At 38.9% G+C, this 24,523-nt stretch overlaps 1 protein-coding gene across 3 annotated transcripts in view; it reads right to left on the bottom strand.

Annotated features, from left to right (window-relative positions):
• Positions 1-24,523, bottom strand: part of PDE6C (phosphodiesterase 6C) — a 49,787-nt gene that overhangs the window by 1,815 nt on the left and 23,449 nt on the right. For all 3 annotated transcript variants that reach the window (XM_030568615.1, XM_030568613.1, XM_030568614.1), the window contains exons 10-21: positions 23,687-23,830; positions 23,536-23,604; positions 18,996-19,142; positions 18,456-18,563; positions 18,231-18,340; positions 12,633-12,720; positions 7,692-7,792; positions 6,284-6,391; positions 5,942-6,005; positions 4,129-4,203; positions 3,903-3,986; positions 2,754-2,907 (exon numbers count right to left, since the gene is read on the bottom strand). In XM_030568615.1, the coding sequence (XP_030424475.1) occupies positions 2,754-2,907; positions 3,903-3,986; positions 4,129-4,203; positions 5,942-6,005; positions 6,284-6,391; positions 7,692-7,792; positions 12,633-12,720; positions 18,231-18,340; positions 18,456-18,563; positions 18,996-19,142; positions 23,536-23,604; positions 23,687-23,830 (1,252 nt within the window). The remainder of the gene's footprint in view (positions 1-2,753; positions 2,908-3,902; positions 3,987-4,128; positions 4,204-5,941; positions 6,006-6,283; positions 6,392-7,691; positions 7,793-12,632; positions 12,721-18,230; positions 18,341-18,455; positions 18,564-18,995; positions 19,143-23,535; positions 23,605-23,686; positions 23,831-24,523) is intronic.

Genomic DNA, 24,523 nt, shown 5'->3' with positions numbered 1-24,523 from the left:
TTTACATAGCCTTGATTTTGGTGGTTTAATAATTTATCATGTTCTGTATCTTGTAAATCTGCATGACCTCATCCCAGTGTGCATTTTCAAAATACTGGATAATGTATAACCTTTTGTAATACCATCAATTATCTTAATATGCATATTGGTCAATGTCCTCTTTGACTGCAAAGGACCGGCTGAGGATCTGGCCAGTTGTCTTTAGAGATGTCTGCTTGTGTGCATATATTTTGTATAAGTCACAGTGATCACATCAACCAAGTAACCCCAAGTACCAGCAATTTAAAATGGTCACGATATCTGGTGAGAGTACAAGTTTGCTATTCTTTCTAGACTTATAATCTGATTGTTCTTTAAGTGGAATCTTAGTTTTAAGGGCTTGATCCTGCACCTATTAAAATCAGTGGGAGTGTGTCATTGACTTCAGTTGGCATAAGATCAGACCCTAAATGATGATCTTCTTTGCCAATAATTTATGAAGATGAAACTTTGTGTTGGTGCAAAATGTTGCTTTTTTCAGTGGGATTTCACTCTTTTTGGCACTTCTAGACATTACATCCTTAAATCCTAGTACGTCAATATGATGTAAATCCCATATTTGCTGTCTCTTGTGTGGTGCTTACTAATAGATCCAGCTTGAAAGAGGTAGGATTGCTACTACATCAGAAAAGAATACAGTGCATATCAAATTAGAAGAAAATGGAATGTACTCCACACCTATAAAGTGTGGGTAATAGATATCTTGGTGCAACATGGCAAACAATTTATCTCCTGCAGTTTTACTATAAGAATGAATTATTGTTGCAGTAGTCCATGCATGTTTATACAAAAGGTGGAGTGTTTTTGTGATGTTAAATCTGACATGATAACTTAAGGTACTGCACACTTTCAGCCATATTTCTAAAATGTAAGACTTTGAAAGTATTCGTGCAGACAGGCTTTGATTTCAACACTTGACCCATTTTGCTGGACTCCTCTTTCAAAAATTAGTTTTCAATAAGTGATGCCTTTTACAGCGTGCTTAAACCACCTTTACAGTGTAGCCTTCTGAATTTTGGGTTAGTCTTATTGGTTAAATTGAGTCAGAAACTCTTTAGTTCTTGTCCAGCCTCTAACAGTGACTTGATGTGTGGCCTTGAGCTATTTCCACGTCTGCATAATATGGGAAGAAAATTTACCTACTTCCAATAGATATTGAAGATATTGTGAAGATTAATTAATAAATTAATGATTGCACAGTGCCCCGAAGATGTAAAACACTATTTAACAGCAAATTGTTTTTGTTCATGAAATTGTGCCTGCAGTTCACTTTTGGAGTCATTTGCCATTGCTTGTAATCTCTGAGCCTTTCAAAGTAGCCCAGCTACTGAAGTAGCCCAGGCTGGCAGACTTTGGCCCTGAGAGCTGATGTTCCAAATGCAGTTATTTTTATAACATAGTTGGCTTCATTCACTCTTACACCCCTTATTCAATCTTACGGCCTTAGTTTCTACCAAATCAGAAGTCCTTTCTTGGCATCCCCTGAAGAAAAAGGTCTGGGCTTAGTTATAACCTCCAGTTTATCAAGAGATTAAGACTACTGAGTCATCACTAACTCCTGGAAGTTCACCTGCATTGAATCACTGAAGGGATTATTTCTCCCATTTCCTTTTCCACCGACAGAACTTTTACGCAATGTTGATATTCTCCAGACTCTGGAAAATGGTACGATGGTTTTGTCCGTGAAGAGATGACAGGATCTGGTTTACTAGAGCGTGGCAACAACTATCATCAATTCCGCCAACAGCCAGGAAACCTGACCAGATTCTACTAGGTTCCTCAGCAAAGTATTCTGAGATCTCTGGTAAGTTCTGCATACTTCAAAGTGTTTAAATAAGGGAAGCTTCCAGGTACACACCCCTTACAAGATTGTTTGAAGGTTAGGTCATAGGAAAAAAAAAATTTATTCCTTAGCTATACTATCAGTGAAGATTTCCAATTACCATGTTGTGAGAGTGCAGTATGATCAAGATCTTTTGAGTAAGCTTATCCCCATCATGGATTTCTTTCCTGCCTTTCATAAGTAGCCCCTAAAATCTCAAATCCAGAAGACTAGGTATATGCTTTGGGCTGTGTTTGATGCTTCACATGTAGCAGCATTCTCTGACTTCTGAAAATGTAGTTTTAGCTTCAGAACTTTGGACTGTCCTGGAAAGTTGAACGGAAAGTGTTAGACTTGTTTGAGGGATTTGCTTTCTTTGGCAGTGGAACTGGTGAAAAAGATAAGAGACTAGGACAAAAGATCAACCTCAGAGACTTTTCCAGTCTTATAAGGAATATTCATTGCTTTTTCATTCCAAAGACAGTATGCTGAACCAGGTCCATGTTCTCAGCTTGCTTTCCATCCTCTGGGTAAGCAGAGATGAGCTCAAATTGCTTAATAGTTTACAGGTTGATGCCCCCAGAGAACCATTTCTTCATCCCTGCTGGTGCCTGCAACTGCAGCAGTTTTGTTAAGTTCAAAAAAGTCTCACCAGGGTGATTTTGTCACACTTTCCAACATGGGAGTCTAGGACATCAGTCCAGTGTGTCCTGGATTGTGTAATCTTGGCAAGTTACTCATCATTCCACTATACACAAAGCAGATTCTGCTAGTTTTGGCATCACATAGCACTTGAGCATTGAAATAAATGTGTATTTGGATGTGTGTGCTTCAGACAGAATATCCTAAGTGGTTGCTTAGTTTATGAGCGAAAACCTTAAAGATGCCTAACCTTTTTTGGCTGCTGCTTCTTCCAGCTTTTTCTTTTCTTCCTCAATAATTTTCATCTTTTCTTCATATTCATCAGCCCGTGTTTTCCATTCCACCCTGTTGTTTTGAAGACCATCCAACATTGGTGTAATTTCCTTGTGAAACCTTGAGAATTCCTAAATAAACAATATGAGTTAGTAAATTGTCCAATTATAATGAATGCTTGTTTTCAGGTTCTAGCACGAATACACAAATATTGTTGATGTGTACAGAAACTTCATTTACTTTCACCTTCCAGTTTTAGCTCTTTGATTATGTGGCAGGCATAGTGAGAGAGATTTAAGTTTGTTTTGTGTTACAAGATCAGCATTTTGTTGGTGTACACCAGAAGAACCCACAAGCTAGGCAAAGGGAAAAGATGAAATGCAGTTGTGGTACTTGCAGATACCATTCCTTTGGTGGTGGGATATGAGGCATGTGGTGGGAGTTTATCAAGCACCAAACTGGGTCAGTAACATCAAAGGCCCGAATTATGTGCTGTAAAGTCTTCCCTTTTCCCTAAACCCACTCCCATCCCAATGCACTCTCCTGGCGTGTCTTTGCCCATACTCACTATAACACTTGTGATATCTGAAGACTGGACTTTTACCTGTTGCTATTCAAAGTATTACATTTCATTCTACTGCATGGCATTTTGGAAGAGTCTTAAAATCCAGATGGTGTAGAAACATAGATTACATTGCTGTTTAGAAGATGCAAACAACTCAAGTATGCTAATCCAGCACAGGTGCATACTTTTCATTGATCCCCAATCCATCCATGTGTTCTGCCCTTCATGGTAGATGGGGCTCTGTGAAGCTCCATGATTAAGCTCAAACTCAATCTTTTAAGCTCAAACTCAATCTTTTAAGGAACTGAGCAACTTCTGGAGATGCTGAGTGCCCTTGAATTCCTTGGGACTTCAGGGGGTTCCACATCTCCAGAAGATGCTAAGCACCTTTTAGGAGTGTGTGGTACTATACAGGAAGAGGTGAAAAATCATGTTGAGTGACAGCTATTTGAATGACGAGGAAGGCCCTGCTAACAGCTAGAATGTTTTAATCCAAACTATTGTTTGTCACTTGTGTCATTAGAGTCAATGCAAAGGAAGAATAAAAGTTTTTTTTCTTACCTTGTATACAAATGTACACACAAAATCAATGAAACCAACTTGAAGCTTAGGCAATTCATCTGCTTTGTTTCTGTCCATCATAGGCTAGAAAAGAATATTAATATTTAAATATGAATTTGGTACATTTTGATTCAATAATAAGACAACTGTTACTGACAAACATGTCTTCAATAGCTGTTATTTCATATTGAAGATGATGCTGTTTTTAACGTGTCAAAATACTTACAATTGGCTGTTGCTCTAGCACAGTTCGCTCCAGATCACCTTGTTCCCAAAATTCATTTGCAACCATAAGGGCAACCTGAGAATGAGAATCGCCTGTGTTACTGATGTTGTATTAATCAGTACAGTTGTAGAATGATGCTGGAATGTATTCAAGTCTTTCTAGAAAATGCTGAAGAATGTTTTTGTTTAGGATTAATTGAGAGTTAATTAGGTAATTTCACTGAAAAACAACCAATTGTTTTTCAAGCTGGGAGTGCTGCTGGTCCTTCAACTGGCAGAGTGATTCCTAATATATCCAGTAACACAGCTCTACTAGACCAAAGGAAAATGTATAATCCTGTTATCTATCACAGCTGCTATTTGAATTTTGCCAGTATGTTTTTTGTGGTAATGTTTATGCTTTTACTTGTGCATATTATGTATGTATCAACTGAACAAAATTACCTAGGAACTGACAGGAGATGTTTTTGCATCTTATTGAACTACTGAAACCTTGCTACCAGCTCCCTTCCTGCAAGTTTTCTTGCTACCAATGTTATCCATGAGATGTTTGGAAAGGTTCTCCAAGAGGAGAGAATTCTGGTAAATAAAAAACAGCAAAATACCATCATTGTAGAACATGTAGACACAAAACTACTCCACACTGTTCTTTCTGGGATCGTTAACACACAGATAGGTGAATTACAGAACAGGAATGCTGCAGTGTGAGGCTTTTGTTAGTAAACAGATGGTATCTGCCATTTTGATGGTATTTTGGGGCATGCTCACTGAATGGTGCATAGTTGAAAATAATATTTTCCATGGTGTTCCAAGACAATAGAGAAACATAATAAAATCTCCTAATTATAAAGTATACTGCTTGGAATGCTTTGCAACTTTGTCAGTGTTACATTATTAGAATAGCCATCTGCACGCTAATCGATGTCTATGGGCCTGACATAGCTCTTTTGCTAGGCCTGCCTCTTACATAGCTGATTCAAGATGTCATGACCAGGAAACTCTACTTTTAGTATACTCAGATGCCAATTGGAAAATTAAATAGGATTTCATTCTTTGTGCGAAGGATCTATCTTTTTGTTACTATGGATCTACATAGACTGTGTTCCATCCCAGTGGAGCCTAATAGAGAATCTAATTCTAGTTTTAGAATTGTTCGAGGAAGTAACCCAAGAGATCAGCTCTTATTAAAGCCATCTTGTCTGTACAGATACCTATAATTCATGCACTGACAGCATTTCTAAGTAATGGTGTGCAAGATGATCCCTTCAAAGCCATAAAAGTCCATATTGTTGAATCCATTTTAGAGTGGCTTAGTCACACTGAAATAGTGCAAGGATCTACATTTGTCTGTGTGTTGGGGTCTAGTTTAAGATGATGTTATTGTAAAAGCTGCACCCTAAAGCTGGCAGAAGAAAAGCAAGAATTTGATAAAATAGAAGTGAGAGAGTCAGTTATCAAGGATCCTTTAAAGAAAACTTGAATGGATACTACAGGCAAGGACAACTATACTGACTGATTTGCACGTGGGAGAATGGGGAGATGCCACAGGGGGCTCATGGGATGGAGTGCCTAGTGCCATGGATTGCCTTAATTGGTCCCTGTTTCCAGAAAATGGTGTCCAATTCTCAGGCTCAATTTGTAGATGCAAGTGGTTACGCTTTGTTTTACACTTAAATATCTATAGACTTGCAATATAAAATGAATTTTCTGTATTGTCATTCACTGATGATGCAATGAGAGAGAGCGCAAATATAAATGTGTATGACATCAAAATTAAAATATTTGTATATAATTTTTCTTTTTGAGATACTAACCTGACTTTGCACCTCCCACGGCTTGGTTATAGCTGACAGGTCACAACCAGTCATCATCATAGCCCTTTGAAGAAACAGAAATAGTGTAAGTATGCTAGAGAAGAAACCCAGGGGACAGATGTTTAAACTTATTCAAGTACCTAAAGGTGCAGATAGGTGCCTAGGGAGATTTTCAAAATCGCCTATGAGACTAACTCCAAAGTGAAGCCAGTGGGAGTTAGGAGCCTACTCACTTCTGAAAATCCCACTAGGCGCCTATCTGCATCTTATGGCTCCTTAATACTTCTAGAAATCTGGCCCTAGATAACTTATTGAAAGAAGAGTAAGATACTAACTACTTACATGATAACTTCTTTTTTGGTTGGGTCAATAGATATATATTTAATTGCCTCCTCTTCTGTTTGCATTTTTTCAACTGCATCCACAATCTTTTGAAACATAGTCCTTTTCCTGTAAAAATATATGCTTATTACATATATTAAGTATTGGTATCAAAAAATGTCCGGGCTTTTGCATAATAGGTGCTTCTTATACTAATGCTTTTCTAAAATAGTATGTTTCAGATCTAACTCCCACTGAAGTCCATTTATTTTAATGGGAATTATATTTAAGTATTATATAGCTCATAGTCTTGGCCATAGATTCCTGACATGTAATGCTTTTGTCAATATGTCAAGCTTTAATATGAAAAGCAACAGATTTCCTAAATCTGTATATTGCTACTTGTGTTCATTTTGTTTCTTGAATTTTATCCAAATATTGTAAGGATTTACATATTTTCATTCTTGATTGATTCTGCAAAGAAATCAATTGGAAAAGGTTAAAAGATTGCTATTTATAAAGAGAGGTTAAGTAACCTGCTGTGCGATCCTTCTGGGTGATGGGTGCTGTAGAGAGTTAATGCTTAATAAATTTCTTCATTTGCATTTAGAGGTTTCACCTCACTGGACAGAGTTGTAACAAACATAAAACATTCTAATATAATTAGAAATATTTATCGTTCGTTGTAAAAAGTGCATTGAATATGGATCACTTGTTGACTTCCCTGTTATCTGCCAGCTCTGAGTGTCAAAAATCTTAAAACAGTTAAAGGGAAAGAGCTCCATATGTCTTTTTTAGAAAAACTTCAGAGCTCTTAGGGCCTGACCCAGCATTCATTTGAGTCAGTGGGAATATTTCCATTGACTTTAGATAGTGGTGGATCAGATTGATCAGATAGTAAATAGACAAATTATTTGATCTTCGGAATTCTTGACACATTTGACACAGGAGATTTTTTTTAATGTCTGGATTTCTTTTATCATACTTTAGTTCTACGTCATAGGCCATCCCTGTTTAAGTTTATGGCAGCATTTTGACAATTTCAATATGAGTGATTCTAGTACAGGATATCTACATAAAATACCACATGCACACACTACAATTGGAATACACTATCAACATATTGAGTGCCTTTTAAAATATAGCGTGCACTGTCAGTGTATTTGGATGGCCTAATAAATATATGCTCTGTATCAGTATGAGAGATGGAGGAAAATTCATGATTTGTGTTTTCAGATTTAAAGGCCTCAAGTGAATCAAAGAAAATATCTTATTCCTTATAATGAGCTTGAAGAATGAAGTTTTTCAGAATAACTTCATTTTAAAATACAGCTCTAAAATCTGTTTACAACTAGGTAAAACTACAATCATGAATTGTACAGGATTGAGAATTTTTTCAGTAGGAAGTTATACATAATTTAGTACTTACTTGAAATACAAAGCCAAGTCAGTTGCTATTATTGCAACTTCAAATAAATGTAAAACGGTTTCAAACTGGCGCTTATTTAGGTTCTGGAAGATGTTTAAACTCTGCAAGATGGAAAGTTTACAAATTCAGTTCCTCTTACAAAATTATCTTTGGTTTGTACTCTATAGGCTGTACTATAGTATATTATAATAAGCCTGCTATACAGCCATCTATGGTTCCTTAAATCAAAATAAAATGTTAGATACAGTTTTGAAAAAACAGGTGTGGCTAAAAAAAAACAGGTAACCTTATGGTGTACTGTGAGGAGAACTGAAAATGGTTTAATAAAAACACCAAAATTATTTTATATTCCATAGCCTAAACACTTGTTACTATTGTCACTATAATATCACATCAATAGTAAGACATTTTTAGAGTTATCAGAAGCAATATACAAATACAGTGTTTGCAAAGGTAAGAGTGAGATTTCCACAAGCTTTCTTCTTTTTCTGAAATGCTCTATAAATGTTGAATCATGTCTTAGAATAGCTTGGTCTAGGACAGTTGAAATTGGGGGGTAGTTAGATTCTTGAATTTTTAGTAAAATAACAGAACAAATAATATGTATGCAGTGTTGTAGCTGTGTTGGTCCCAGAACTGTGGAGGGACAAGGTGGGTGAGGTGTGTTATCTTTTATTGGACCAATTTTTGTTGGTGAGAAAGACAACCTTTTGAGCTTACACAGAAGAGCTTGAAGAGCCCTCACCAACAGTTGTCTCTCTCACCAACAGAAGTTGGTTCAATAAAAGATATTACCTCACCCACCTCGTCTCTCTAAAATAAATAATATCTCTACTTCCTTGGAGATACCAAAATAGAAAGTAGCTTTGGAGCTCCTTTGGAATGGTAAATTATTAGAACATCAGAGCAACTACAACCTTCACTTGCATGATGCAGTGTGCAGCCAATACACGCTCATCATGTAGTTTAATTTTCTTTTATTGGCTGCAGGGCCAGCTCCAGGCACTAGCCCAGCAAGCAGGTGCTTGGGGCGGCACGTCCGGCTCTTTGGTGGCGGGTCCCTCACTCCCTCTCGGAGTGAAGGACCAGCTGCCAAATTGCCGCAGAAGACTGAAGTGGCAGCGGTAGAGCTGATCGCAAGCGTGTGGTGGTTTTGTTTTGGTTTTTTATTTTTTTGCTGCTTGGGGAGGCAAAAACCCTGGAGCCGGCCCTGATTGGCTGGATCCCTGCCCATCCCATATCTAATCCAGACTACATTGTTTTTGGGAGTTGCATACTTGTTCTCCATTTTAAACCTCTTAGAATAAAGATTGAGTGTCATTTATCTTAAAATGAAACAAGAATTTGCTTGGAATGTAAACCAGTGGATTGTAATAAGGTATGATTATGAAAACATACAAAGCAATTCCTATGTTCCTTGTGGTGGCTAAACTTCATGGGTGAAATATCTGTTCTGATCTTTTATAGTAACTGAATCTAGAACAACTGTTCAAGGGCCATCTTGTTTTATATTAGTTCTTTTTTGGTGTCCTTGATAGCAGAAACTCCCTTACTGTACAGCTTCTCTTGGAGCATAGTTGCTCCTTCATATATCTTGCAGATTGAGGGGACAGAGAGGGGATGACGTCAGGCAAGGGCTCCATGGCCTTTTGAAATTCACAAGGATGGATAGCAGCCTAACCATCCTCCACTTCAGAAGGCAGACAGCATGAGGACATGTTCCCATTCCTACTTCTGCTAAATTGAGAGCAGGGTCATAAGTGCCTGATAATTCCAAGACAGTAGCTGGGGAACCCCTAAAAGTTACAGTGCTGTAGTATCCTTGAAACCCGTAGCATGGAACCCAGTGGGGTTTCATGGATTTGAGAGCTAGGAATTATGGAGCATTAATTCTCCTGCTTTCACTACAGTAGTGCTGGCAGTAAGGCTGTGGGTGTGTTTGTGATTCCACTCACTAGTGAAGGGTGTGACTGCTCTCTAACCTTATTGGTTGGAGAGCAGAAGCCTTTAACTAGCCTTTAACTAGCCTTTAACTTTTAAGAGGCAGGATGGAGGGAATGACTACCAAGTGCCCTAAAGTTTTTAAGAAAAAGAGACCACCTTTGGAGTAGGAAGGATCAGACCATCAATCACCCAAGAAAACATCTGTTACCTTTGGAGGAGTCATGGGGAAAAGAGATGGTTGGATGGGGCTGGGATAGGTGACCTATAGCTGTGTGATGGGCTTTACCCCATGTCAGAGAACTGTACACGGACTAGATCTTATCTTCCCAGATTGCACTAGAACCCAGATCCACTCTGTTCTTGGGGATGTTATGAAGATGTAACTCTGCTACATTTATACACAATTAAAAACACAAACATCATAATCTACAATACATGTAACACAGCAGTGCCAATTCTTCCCCATGTTCATTTGCCTGTATGTTGTAGCCATATTCCCCACCTTTCATCTGTGTCTAGATTTTAAGACTTTCAGGGCAGTGATTCTTTTTCCCATGTAAGTACTACTAATAATATATCACACGTGACTCTAACCTAAGCTGCTGCTCTCCTTCCCCTGCACTGAAAGGAATGAGGATACTGAGTCTTCAATAGTCTCAGACTTTGACGTATTTCTTAGACTGTTTAAGCTTGTTGGCCTCTCTTCCCCCTTAAATTGGGGAAGAGGGGAAGAGAGCTGCAGTTCAAACTACAGCCTCTTGTGATATTAGTATCCAAAGATCTTGACAAGTTTCTCCAGCAACAGTAGGAAGTTAGAGTCTGATATATCTAGTATGAAAAACAAGTAGAAAAACATTTTCAAAAATGTTTGAGGCCATCTTTATTCATAAAGCTCCCATCTAGTTTCCCATCACCATAGTGTTGAAGCATGTCCTATGGATTTATCCTGCCAAACTCCCTGTGCAGTAGGGAAATAGTACACCTTTACAGGTGGGAAACTGAAGTGTAGTGAGAGTAGTTGACTTGTCCAGTGATTCTCAAACTTTTGTACTGGTGACCCCTTTCACATAGCAAGCCTCTGAGTGTGGACTTCCCTTATCAATTATATATTTAACACTGTTATAAATACTGGATGCAAAGCGGGGTTTGGGGTGAAAGCTGACAGCTCGCAACCCCCCATGTAATAAGCTTGCAACCCCCTGAGGAGTCCTGACCCCCCAGTTTGAGAACACCTGGACTTGTCCAAGGGCACACAGGAAGTCTGTAGGTACGGCTACAGTGCACACTCCTTTTGTGGAGTACATACACTACATTCCCTCCCACCCCACCCCCAACATGGGTACAAATAGAAGTATAGATGGTGAAGCACTGCTTAGGTGAGTAAAGACATACCTGAACCCTGTGGGCATGTACCCTATGTGGCTCTCTACTCCCCCAAGCAGTGCCTTCCCCAACTATGCTGCTAAAAATAGCAGTGTAGTATTCCACTGCTTCCCCACTGTTAGAGACTTTCCCTGCCAGTGCCTTTCACTGGCATGTGCAGCTACAACTGCAATGTGGAGGCAGCCTGCTTTTCACTGCAGTGTGTAGCTACACATATCTACTTGCTCCTGCAAGAGGTGTGCAGTGTAGAAGTAGCCTATGTCAGAGCTGGGAACCAGTGGTAGCTGGTAGAAGGGGAAATGGGCATAGCCACCATTGTTAAATGCCCTCACCTTTATTTATTGAAACAAACTAACAATACCCTTTGTGGTAGATGCCTTTCTTTCCCCCCTTCTCTTGAACAGCACAGTGGAGAGAGCAGCAGGGGTGGGGGTGGGGATGGGGGGGTGAGAAGGATTCCAGCCCTTCAATGGAGCACCATTCAGGGGAGAGAGGGACTAGCAGCATCTGTAACATCTTCTGAACAACAGCACCATAAAATGCAGTCTAGGGAGGAAGATGCACATGGGGTTATTTGGTCTCCACACCCTAACTGGGCTCCTTTCTCCACTGGAAGCATAAAGCAGTGCTGTGTGGTGCACATGCTCAGAAGCTGCCTTTTGGTTATCCCTGAAGGCTATGTCTACACTGCAATAAATACCTGCAGCTGGCCCATGTCAGCTGACTTGGGGGTCACAGGGCTCAGGCTACTGGGCTATACAATTGCAGTGTAGATACTGGGGCTTGGAATATTGACACTGCAGTTTTATAGATCTGTAGCCTGATCCCCATGACCCTGATCAGCTGACACGGGCCAGTCACAGGTGTTTTATTGCAGTGTAGACATACCCAAAAAGTCTGAGAGGTCTCAGTGTAGAGCTTCCCAATCAGGAGCAACACCAGGGTTCCAAGCAGGGAAAACTGAAGGAGCAAGGAGAATTAGTGGTGGGACTTGCAGCAAAGGAGCTATGGAAGGAGGGGAAAGAGTGCCAGCTGTTCAATTAGTTGATTTTATTTGGGAAATGAGAAACACCTGTGAGCGAAAGTGAGGGTATGAGGGAGCCTGGAATCTTACTGCTAATCACAGCCCAGTCACTTATTGTGGGCACCAGTTACCACTCCTAGGAACTGGATCCAGATCTCCGGAATCTCAGTCTAAAGCATTCTTTTATTTTGTGTTGCAAAAGTAGAAAAAAATTCTAATAGTGTGAGTTAAGTGCAAAGGGTAAATCCTAGAGGCCTTATTCAGATGCTATTTAGACAACAATTCTGTCACTGTCAATGGAGTTGTGTGACTGTAATTGAGACCAGAATTTAGCCCAGTGTGTAAGAGTTTAGTTTGAACATCCTAGCTATTGTAAGTGTTGGTTAAAGCCGTAACATTATTTGAATATGGCTAATTTTAAGGAAGTATTTTCTTGGAAATCTAATTCAAACAAAATAGCCAGCCAGCAACCTAAGAGTAATGAATTAATCAGAGAGATACAAAGTTTAACCCATGCCTCTTGGAAAGTCAGTATTTATAAAAGAGCTTTGGTATTTATCAGTTTTAGTAGAAAGTGTTTCTATACGAACCTCGTCTTGTAGCAAAGTTTTACTGTACTCTAGATGATGTCTTTCTAAAATGGAAGATCCATGAAGTTTTGCTAATGGAGAAGCTGACCTGTTGAAAAACAAGTAATTGTTGACAATGTTTCAGAGTACATATTTTTATGGCTGTTTTAAGTTTGTAGTATTAACGTTCTATGGAGCTGCATATTCCACAGAGGGAGTTTGAAATAGTTTAATATTGCTTGACTAACCTAGTTCTGTGGCATGACACACAACAATACGTGGTTAAAATGACAATACGTATATGCCTTCAGCACTGTCATTGAGAAAAGATTAAGGGAGAGAGTTTCAAAAACACAAGGAACAGTTAGGTGCATAACTCCCATTTGTGCCTTTGAAAATTTACCCCATTTTGTCCAGTGTTAGTAGTTCTTGTTTCTTTAATAGATGCACCTTCCCTGTGTAGAAACATACCTATTATCCAGCAGTTTGTATTTATTGCTTTAGTAGGCTCTTGACCGCTCTTCTGGTTGGTATCATTCAAAGTGGACCGCCGTTCACTGCATTTCTAATTTATTATGGTTTGCTTAAATCGAATGGAACTACCATGTCGACTGTGCAATGCTATTTCATTCCTTTCATGTCCTTGGGCCCTATCCCGCAGAAAGTATTTACAACTTTATGGACTATGCAGTCCGTGAAAGTTCATACATCTTCAGCCTGTCACAGAAACCCTTCTTCTTACCTCATGCTGAGTTTAAAGCAGAAGTAATTCCAGCTCTACACTAGAATTCTGGGCAATGAGGGAGAGGGTCATGTCCATGTTTTATTCTAGTTGTTTTGAATATAGGCCATGCTTGGCTAACAGGTCAATTTCTGAGGTGAACCAAGGAGGAATGTACATGCCATTCATTAATCTGTACATGGTAATCTGTGGTGGTAAAGCCCAATAGATTGCTCTCCCTGGCTGACCTCATGAATGGACCTTTTAGTCAGGGAGGACCCTGGTAGGAAGATCTAGCCTCAGCCCTTTTAAAGTTCTTTGGCTGAGTGATGCTCAGTAGGAAACAGTCTGTCTTTCTTCTGCGTCATCTGGAGAATCCCTGACAATGATCAGAAAATGCCATTGCCATGGAGTACAACTTGAAAATTCCTTCATGGGAGAGGATGAGGGGTGTTACCTAACAAGTCATTCTGCATTACTGGCAGGATATTCTAAAGATCATGATTAGCTACTGGGGACTGAAAGCCTCTGGAGTTTTTGTTGGCTAGCAAATGCACAGAAGCAAGTGGTTACAATGTACAGTGTATATCATGAGAATGCATGAAAGATTAATTGACCTACAGATGAGAAGTGGGATCCTAGTTATGCACAATGATGTAAAAAGCAGAAAAAAAATAAAATTGTGTGTATCACAGCAAACATTTACTAGGGAAAAGGAAACCCTTCTACTCCCCATATCATTTACAATATCTTATATACAGGGCTATGACAGCCAGATCCTTCCTGGTGTGAACTGGCATAGCTCCACTGTAGTCAGCAGAACGACACCTATTTACACCAACTGTGGATCTGACTCTATTTATTTTTTTTAAATCACTGTAGTCAGCATAAGTATGTTCTGTCTGATCACATTCCTAAAAGGACACACAGTATTTTATCTTATCTTCAAAACTAATACGCTGCAAACTGAGCTTTAGAATAATCTCTTGAAATAAGTCTGAAAACAATTTCCTTACAAAATTGTTTTTCTGTATCACACTAGTTTGTTGTACAGTTGCTTATGAGTAGTGAGCCGGTAGCAATATCTTGAGGGGACTTGACACAAAATATTACAAGGACTTGGCAAACTTTGTACAAGAAAATAAGTAGGTCACGCTTTGTAATTGCATTCCAGCTATGATAATGTCCTTATGAATTTGCCCACATGACCCCCTGGATCTGAGCTCAAGCCACTGTCCATCCCAGAATGTCCACAATGACCAAGAAGGGGGAAAGCATCTTCACCCACTGCCTAGCCAACCTAGTAAGGAGGGCTTTAAACTAGATTCAAAGGGGGCAGGTGACAAAAGCCCACAGGTATAAAAAAGTGACCTTAATAAAGGCTAAATGTTCAGTGGGGAAGGGGGCAGAGACAGAAAATTACAATAGGGTCCACAGGAGCAACAAGAGTGATAACGGGGTGGGGATGGGGAATCTGCTTGACATTTTAGATGTCTGTTCACAAATACAAGGCTTATGGGGAATAAACAGGAAGAACTAGAAGTATTAGTATATATGCTAAAGTGTGAATTAATTGGCAGCACGGAGACTTAATGGGATAAATCTCATAACTGAACTATCGACATAGAGGAATACAGCTTGTTCAGGAAGGACAGGCAGGGAAAAAAGGGAGGAGGTGTTGCATGATACATCAAGAATATATACACTTATTCTGAGGTCCAGAAGGAGATGAGAGGCAGACCACCTGAAAGTCTCTGAGTGCATATAAAAGGAGGGAAAAGTCATGGTAGAGGGACTATTATAGCCCACCAAATAAGCAAGAAGAGGTAGATGAGGCTTTTCTATAATCAATATCCAAGACCTGGTAGTAGTGGGGGACACCTCAGACATCTGTTGGAAAAGTAATATGGCAAAACACAAATTGGCTAATAAGTTCTTGAAATGTATTGGGGACAACTTTTTGTTTCAGAGGAAGAAACCAGGGGGCAGTTATTTTAGACTTGATTCTGACCAACAGGAAGGAATTGGTAGTGAATTTTAAGGTGGGAGCCAATTCAATTCAAAGTGATCATTAAATGATAGATTTCCTGGTTCTAAGGACAGGAAGGAGTGAGGACAGAATAAAGACAATGAATTTCAAAAATGCAGACTTAAGCTCAAAGAAAAGGTAGGTAAGATTCCATGGGAAGAAAATCAAAGGGAAAAAAGAGTTCAGGAGATCTGGCAGTTTCTCCAAGAGGCAATATTAAAGGTGCAACACCCAAAACAATCCTGATATGAAGGAGAGAGAGGAAGAATAATAAGAGGCAACTGTGGCTCCAGCAAAAGCTTTTTAGCTGAAAATCAGAAGTGGAAATACAGACAAATTGCTAAGGATGAGTACAAAAGAATAGCACAAGCAATTAGGGACAAAAATGGAAAGGCTAAGGCACAAAATGAGTTACACCAAGCAAGGGACATAAAAGCAATTAGAGAAGATCTTATAAATATATTAGAAGCAAGGGAAAGAGGAAGGAAAGTGTAGGTCCTCTACTTAGTGGGGAAGGAGAGCCAATAAAGGACAACATCAAGAAGGCTGATATGTTTAATGCCTATTTTGCTTCAGTCTTCATTAAAAAGGTAAATTGTGGCCACATACGTAACATAATTAATGTTAACAACAAGGGAAAGGAATGGAAGACAAAATAGGGAAAGAACAGCTTAAAGAATATTTAGATAACTTAGATGTATTCAGGTTGGCAGGGTCTGATGAAATTCATCCTAAGGTACATAAAGAGGAACTAGCTGAAGCAATCTTGTAATCATTAGTGATTATTTTTGAGAACTCACTGAAGATGGCTCAGGTCCCAAAAGACTAGAGAAAAGTATTGTGTTTGCCCACCTTTAAAAAGAGGAACATAGAGGACTCAGAAAATTACAGAAAAATCCAGCTAACTTTGATACCTGGAACAAATTATTAAACAATTATTTTGTAAGAATCTAGAGAATAATGGTTATAAGTAATAGCCACCATGGTTTTGTTAAAAAGAAATCATGCCAAACCAACCTAATTTCCTTCTTTGACAGAATTCCTGGCCATGAAGATGGGGAGAAGCAGTAGATGTGCTATATCTTGATTTTAGTAAGGCTTTTGACATAGTCTCACGTGACATTCTCATAAGTACACTAGGAAAATGTGGTCTAAATAAAATTCCTATAAAGTGGGTGTAAAACTAGATGAAAATCTGTACTCAAAGACTAGTTCATAGTCAAACGGTGACCCACAGGGGTCAGTCATCAGTCTGATACTGTTCAATATTTTCATTAATGACTTGGATAACGAAGCAAAGAGTGTGCTTATAAAATTTGCAAATGAAACCAAGCTGGGAGGAGATGCAAGTACTTTGGACGACAGGATTAGAATTCTAATCCTATCTTGACAAATTAGAGAACTGGTCTGAAATTAGACCAATCAAATGAAATTCAATAAAAAAAACTTTACAAAGTACTTCACTTATGAAGGAAAAATGTACAACTATAAAATGTGGAATAAATGACTAGGTGGTAGTACTGCTGAAAAGGATCGGTGGGTTATAGTGGATCACATGAGCTAACCATCCTGCTCTACTTGGTCCTGTTGAGGCCTCAGCAGAAGTACTGTATCCAGTTCCTGGCTCCACACTTTAAGAAAGATGTGGACAAATTGGAGAAAGTCCAGAGGAAAACAACAAAAAGGATAAATGGTTTAGAAACTGTGACCTATGAGGAAAGGTTAAAACTATGCATGTTTTGTCTTGAAAAAAGAAGGCTGTTATAAAGAGGACTGTGATGAGTTCTCCACATTCACTAAAGATAGGACAAGAAGAAATGGGCTTAATCTGCAGTGAGGGAAATGTAAATTACATATAAGGGTAATTAATCTCTGAAATAGGCTTCCCAGAGAGGTTGTTGAATCCCAGTCCTTGGAAGCTTTTAGTAACAGGTTAGACAAACAAGTGTCAGAGATGGTCTAGATATACTTGGTCCTGTCTCAGTGTGGGAGCTGGATTAGAGACCTCTTGAGTTCTCTTTCAGCACTACACTTCCATGATTTTTAGCCTGCTAGCTCGAGCTAAACTGGTGTAAGTCTGTCTGCTCAGGCTGAGAGGCACACTCCCAGTTGCAGTGTAGACTTACCCTTTGGCTCTTTCACTCAGCATAAAGGAGCCAGAGTGGGAGTGTGGATCTTGCACTTGGGACTTGATCCTGCTGTACTGAAATCAGGGGTTTAGCCAGGGGTAGTCAATAGGTGAACTGTGGGCCAAATCTGAACTGCCAGATGCTTTTGAACAGACCCCAAATCTTTTTATTTACTTATTATTATTGTTATTCTTTTTTATTATTTTGTCTGGAGTTTGTACCTTGACCAAGAAATTTGGACCTTTACAAAAAATAACCGACTGCTTCTGCTCTAGGCTCTACACAACTTCACTCTGGCCTACATCTTAAATCTTGTCTCCTAATGTGCTCCCTCTCACCAGCTTCACTCTGCCAACAATGTTAGCTCCAATACCCATTTCATTTCCTTCTCCCATTCCTATCTTCACACCTTCAATATGGCCCCTTATGAAAGACACTCCTCAGAATCCAAGCATAAAAGTAGATCACCCGCTCTTTAAGACAAATTAGGAAAAACATTAGCTAAGAGGACTCTTTCCTCAGGCTCTCCCAAAAGGTCTTGTCTTGGTGTTTTCATATAGGTTATAAATACTCTGGGTCAGATTCTCTTGATAGATGTACATGCTTTGCAAATAATTATGGATAATAGTATAGTTTGTATCTTTGCATGTGGTGATATGTTCACATCTTTATTTTAGTTACTGGTACAAATGTTATATGTACAGGTGTTTGTACTTATAAATCAGTGTAGCTGAACTTACTTCATTTGATACAAATTATTGGTCCCTCTGTGATCAATGTCATGGCAGAAAGCAGCCGCAACCATGGCAAAGGCTTCTAGATCAGTATAGTATTTCTTTAGTCTACCTGTCTACAAAGGAGAAGAGACTTTTTTGAGTATATACCTGCTTGAATTTTACAATTACTCTTGAAATTAAAAGAACTACAAATTGAATGTAAGATAGGTTTACAGTGACAAAACATACCATTAGTAAGGTGAACATTGTCTGTCCCACGTTGAATCCATGACGCCAGTTATGGTAAGTTATATCCCGATAACCCTTTCTGACTGTGTACATCCATCTTGTGAGTACCTGTTACAAGTAAAAGGCATATCATACTCAGTAGTGTTCAAATATAACAAATTCCTGGAATGTCTTTAAAATTAAGATGGAATTTTATATCTTTACAGGAAAATATGCAGCTTTTACAAAGCTGATACATTGTTGCTAATTCAAATAAACATAGATGCTAACCACTGTTATGTAAGTCAATGCTAGTTTAATTTTTTATCTAACTAAGCACACAACGATTTACCACCTAGCTTTACATACTTATTATGAATCTGTGAAAAATATCTGGTCAGAACAGTGGAAAAGTAAAAGATATCGAATGTTTTATATACAAAAAGCTAAGAATGGATGTATGCTACTGTTGCTTCTAATATTTTACTCTGGGACAGTTCTAATTAAAAGAACTTGGAACTGAGGGGGAAAATGTACCTAATATGACAAAATAAATCTGACCTCTGCTGGGACTTTGAACTTTTCAACCACATTTATCTCAAAGAATAATCGTATTCCGCACTTAATCAAGCCATGCTCTGTAACGGGAAAGTCACTGAAGCAGAATTCATAAAGTTCCACTTCCTTTGGATCAGGTAATTCCTCTCTCTGTTAGGGAGGAAAAAAAAAGATCACAACAGTTTCACTTTGTAAGAAGGAAACTAGAGAAAATTCAGTTTTTTACTTGCTTTTTTACTCTATCCCTATATAAAGAGTTCATGGTCAGGCCCATCATGTGTACATAGCTCTCAGGTTTCAGTGCACACTACTGTATATTAAACTATAATATGTACTTTAGATCACTGCTGTTTTTCTGCTCAAACAAATGGGATGGATACCATTTATTGCTTCCTGCAAACGTATTTCTTCCCCACGTGCATTCCAACAAGATCCACATTACAATTATAGTTTTTTTAGTTATATATTGGGTAAAAAACAACGGTTACTTTATTTTAGAATGCATTTCTTAATTATGCATACAATTATTGTACTTCAGATTATTATTATTGTATTACATACCTCACCTGTGGGACTTCAGTGAATCTTTGGGATAGATTATCAACTGTTACCCTATAAATCATGGGTGCAACTGAGGGTGGGAAGAGGTCTTCTAATAGTTCAGGACTACCTGGACCTCTGACCCCCTTCCCTGGTGTCTTCTGAGTGCATCTGCCTCTAGGTCTTAGGCCTCCCACTTTCCCTCTATGGCAGAATCCTATGATTCTCCCACCAACAAAGATTACTCAACAAGTCTGTCTCGACTCAATACCTGCTGTTCTTCCCTTCAGGAACTTGAGAAGCAGTGAATAAAGTGACCCAAAACAGCCGTCTTAAAACAATGTATTGTTGAATCTTAACAGTAGGAATACAGCATAGCAAGAGAAAAGCATTTTTAGGGCAATGAAAGGCCTATGTGCATGTTTATCTTACCTAAAGACTTGCCTTCCCTTAGCAGAAACCCTAATTGGGCTAAGCTACCTTGAGACACGCCCAACTCTGGAAGGCAGTTTCTTCCCCTTAAGCACCTCACAAAACCAGTCCCTTTCCCCTTCAGAGAGTGGCCCTATAAATCCCTCTCAGCCTTTGATCTCCCTACCTTCACAGAGTGGATGACATAGTCCTGGGAAAGCTGGTCTAGCAAACTCACCAGGGAGGCGGAGCTAGCATGTCAATTAATAATCCTCCTGGTTTTCTGAGGAACTCTTATCTGGGCTACTGCCTATCTTCCTGGGTAGTTTTCTTACCATCTGGCTAAAGTACAGTAAATATCTTAACAGTGCCCAGACAAACATAGAATGGATAGTATTTTGTAGATTACAGGAAACTCCAAATCCACCACAGTCATTTGCCCCTACCTCTGGATGGTTCTGTGCCAGTTGCGTCCCTAGTGTAGTTTAGAGCAGAGTTTGCTCTAAACTACACTGGCTTCCAATGGCCCCAAGGGACAATTCTGGCAGCAGGGGACTGCCTGAGTGCATGCTTTTTCCCCTCATGAATATCCTTTATTTTAGAGGCAAGTGTAGCTACCGTCAGAAATGTCCCCTACCCTATCTGCTTGGTTTAAGACTGCTTTGCACTGAGGGACCACCAACAAACCAGACTTAATGTGTATGAAGATCTCTAGCCTTTAGAGTTACTAGCACAAAATATCTCTATTTTTACTTATGACTTGCTTTATTTACATTAATTGCACTCATGCACATACAAATAACACACTAAGGGTATTTACTCATGATGCTCAAACGTCAGGAAATGCAAAAATTAAGGCTCTTGTAGTAACTTTAATTTGCCCACTTTATACATTATGATATAAATATATATTTAATAGCCTCACTGGTGGTGGTAGTAATTATAAGTACCTAGATCACAGATAGCATTTTTCAGTAGTACATCTCAAAGCCCTTTACAAAGGAAGTCAGTGAACTCTCAGATTCCATTTTACAGATGGGGAAACCGGCAACTGAATATATTACAAGTGTAATGTGGGCAACATTAGGATGAGAACTATAATTTGCATTTCTCTTTAAAAGAAAACCTTTATTGTGTATTGATGCTATAACTTTATATCTTATGTCCTTGTTTAAAAAAACACAAAAAAGAAACTGCACATGCAAGTTAGATTACCCACTTCATTGAAATGAATGGGATGTGGAACAGTGATGTCCCACCTTTGCAATTGTTGCTGTTTGGTCGGAGATATTTGCTGTAAATATTGGTTAATGTACATGCAAAAATATTTCTCTCTTTTCTCCCAAATGTGGAATTTCCCTTTAAATTTACTCTGGTCTGGGTTCAAAAGAGAGAATGGTTAATTCTGGAGCACTGACAGTTTTAAGGCCCAATGCTTTGTGAGCCTTCAGGACTAGAAAACACATGCTTTATCGCATTAGTTACCTGACATTCCAGACTTCCTATAGGATTAAACATTTCTATGTAGTCCTGGCACTGCATGAGATATCAGACCTTCAGTTCTTGATACCCCAATGTATAGAAAAAGCTATTTAAATTAGTTTCTAGCGGTTTTAAAAATCCATTCCAGTGTTTTATTCCACTTGGATGCCCCCAGAGGGTAATTAAGGCACCTTGATTTACAAGTGGAGAGATCTAAAAATGTATTATTGCTATTAATTTTTGTAAGTCTTAAATTTAAAATGAATTTACTTGAAAATGTGAAGGTATAATTTTCTATTGATACTTTTCATTTCACTAGTGGATGTGCTTATATAATCAGATGTAATTTAACAAGATCTTTTAACTGTAAAAACCGTGTACAGTCCTAAACCTGATATCTGCAATGTTTTTGGAGGAAGGAGGGGAAAGAGAGCTCATTTTACTGATAATTATCTATAACTTTAACCATAAATTCCTGCTACACGGCAAAGTAAATAAAAACCAGTTAACTAATGTTTTTCAAATACCTAACAAATTATAGAAACACATCAGGTGCTATTGCTGTTATTAACCCCCTTCATATCCTATACATTCACTTCTTATTCTGGTGCCCTGCCAATTTCCTCCTCCTCCTATGTATGTTATACTAATATACACACAACTATACCTTTAAATTGAGTTTTTGCCATTCTTATATACAGTATCAGAGGAGTAGCTGTGTTAGTCTGGATCTGTAAAAGTAGCAAAGAATCCTGTGGCACCTTATAGACTAACAGACATGCATCTGACGAAGTGGGTATTCACCCACGAAAGCTCATGTTCCAAAACGTCTGTTAATCTATAAGGTGCCACAGGATTCTTTGCTGCTTATATACAGTAGGTTCCCATATAAAACTCAGTAATATTCATTCATGCAGAGTGAATGACGAATGAGCAGAGTCAATCCAATTAATCATAAAATAAAATGAAAAAAAAAATTAAAATTATTATGAGAAACAAATAGCAAATAGCATTTTAAGGAGGCAACTATAACTCATTCAGCCTGCAATAGTACCTAGGATAGTCCCTTTTTATCTCTTTGGGAAATAAGACCTTGAGCCTGCAAATATTTAAGAATGTAAGTAATTTTCAGTGGAACTACTCATGTGAGTGACATTAAGCATGTGCCTAAATGTTTGGAAGGTCAGGCCCTCAGTCAGCACACTGTGTATGATAGTGTATGGTAGCAATATCTCTGTCCAGATATCAAAAACACAGTCAGTGTTTATTTTCTTGATCTCTGTTATACCATTACTGGTCAACATAATGGCGTGAATTTTAATTATGGGTTTGCACAGTGCCTAATGCAATGGAAGCCTGGTTCAAGACTGGGGTGGCTTGGTGCTAATGCTATCCAAATAATAATTTCTGATGCAATGCTGATTTTGATAGAGATGCACCACAGATGACTTTAGCCCAAAGTCTCTTTTGTTTTATACTCATCCTTGTTCTTTTCTCTCTCTTACCTATCTGACTTTAGCATCTTTCAAAAGGTATTAGGCAAAGAGGTTCTACCAGTAGCAAATTGTCTATTTACTGAAAATTGATTGTTGCTTTGTGAACATTCAGGTCAGTCCTAGTTCCTAATTTTGCATTTTACCCTTGTATTTCAACGAAACAATACAAGCAAAGGATTCAGTTTCCACCCGCCGTATGGTGATGCTGACCATGCAGCCAAGAATAGAATTTGGTCCATTTTCTTTGAATCGAGATGCTATCATAATGATCCCTGGATAGTTCAGCTCCTCTTGAACAGTACAAAGACTTTATTTCCTGCATTACAACTGACAGATTTTCATATGAAAATCCAGGGAGAATTCTGTTTTAGTGGGTTGATACCATGGGAAGTATATAGATTGCATATCAGTGTATGAGTGAACCTAACATATTGCCAAAAATACTTTTACGAGGCACCTGCACAAGATCCCTGGAGCTGATGACTTACATAAATATGTTGTATTAAGTAGAAGAAGGTTAAATAACACATTTTTAACACAAATGCAAAGGAGTCCCATCACAGTCTGAAGTTAATAGGCCACTGAAAGTTTAAGAATCGGGTTTCATTACTTACCAAAATCTTGAGGAGGGCTTTCTCATCACAGTCTTCAGTACTGGTTACATTTAATTTCTCTTTGTATTTCTAAAGTGAAAATGAATGAAAAATTAAGTTTCTGTTCCACAAGATTCCTATCTGAATTCTGTGGTACTAGAAAGATACTCACCAATATGGACTGAATTTCTTCAGGGGTGGCCTTTGTCTGGTACATGAGCATTTCCTGAGCAATGTCTTTCCTGTTTTCAAGCTTATTCATTTTGTCATAGGTGTCAGTATTTAAAACAGACCATCCAAGGAATTGTGTAAGACTCTGGAACAAAACAGAGGAAAATGGAGGTGATGTAGTGACAATTCATTTGGCTTAATAGTAAAGGAAAACTGACAATTTGAACTCCTTAAAATGTCCAGGAAGGTACTTACATGCCTCCCACCAACACAGCTTCTGAGCCACAGGCACCGGCTTCCTCCTTGCCCTGGGGATGCTCAACCCTGGCTTTGCCCCAGGCCCTGCTCCAATTCCACCCTTCTCTAAACTTCCACCCCCACCTCTTCCCACCCAGTTCTGCTCCCTCTCTTGAGTGTGCCCTGTCCCTGCTCTTCCGCCTCCCCCACAGCACCTCCTGCACGGCGTGGAACGGCTGATCACGGCAGGTGTGAAGCACTGGAAGGGAGGGGGAGGAGTTGATTGGTGGAGCCACTGGTGGGCTTGAGGCACTGGGAGTGGGGAGCTGGCTGCCGGTGGGTGCTAAGCACCCACTAATTTTTTTTGTGAGTGCTCCAACCCTGGAGCACCCACAGAGTTGGTGCTCATGCTCTGAGCACCTCAAAAACTTTAATAAATGCAGCTTCACAACAACTATGTAATATAGGGAAACATTTTCCCCATTTTGCAGATGGAGGCCTGAGGTGCACAGAGGTTAAGTGACTTGCCCATTATAGGGGGGCACACTTGAACCAGTGCACTGATGTCAATGGGACTTTACACAGGCTTGCTCTTAAGGAG

The sequence above is a fragment of the Gopherus evgoodei genome, chromosome 7 (genome assembly GCF_007399415.2).
Source record: "Gopherus evgoodei ecotype Sinaloan lineage chromosome 7, rGopEvg1_v1.p, whole genome shotgun sequence".
Lineage (NCBI taxonomy): Eukaryota > Metazoa > Chordata > Testudines > Testudinidae > Gopherus > Gopherus evgoodei.
This window is presented reverse-complemented; position numbering and strand designations above follow the sequence as displayed.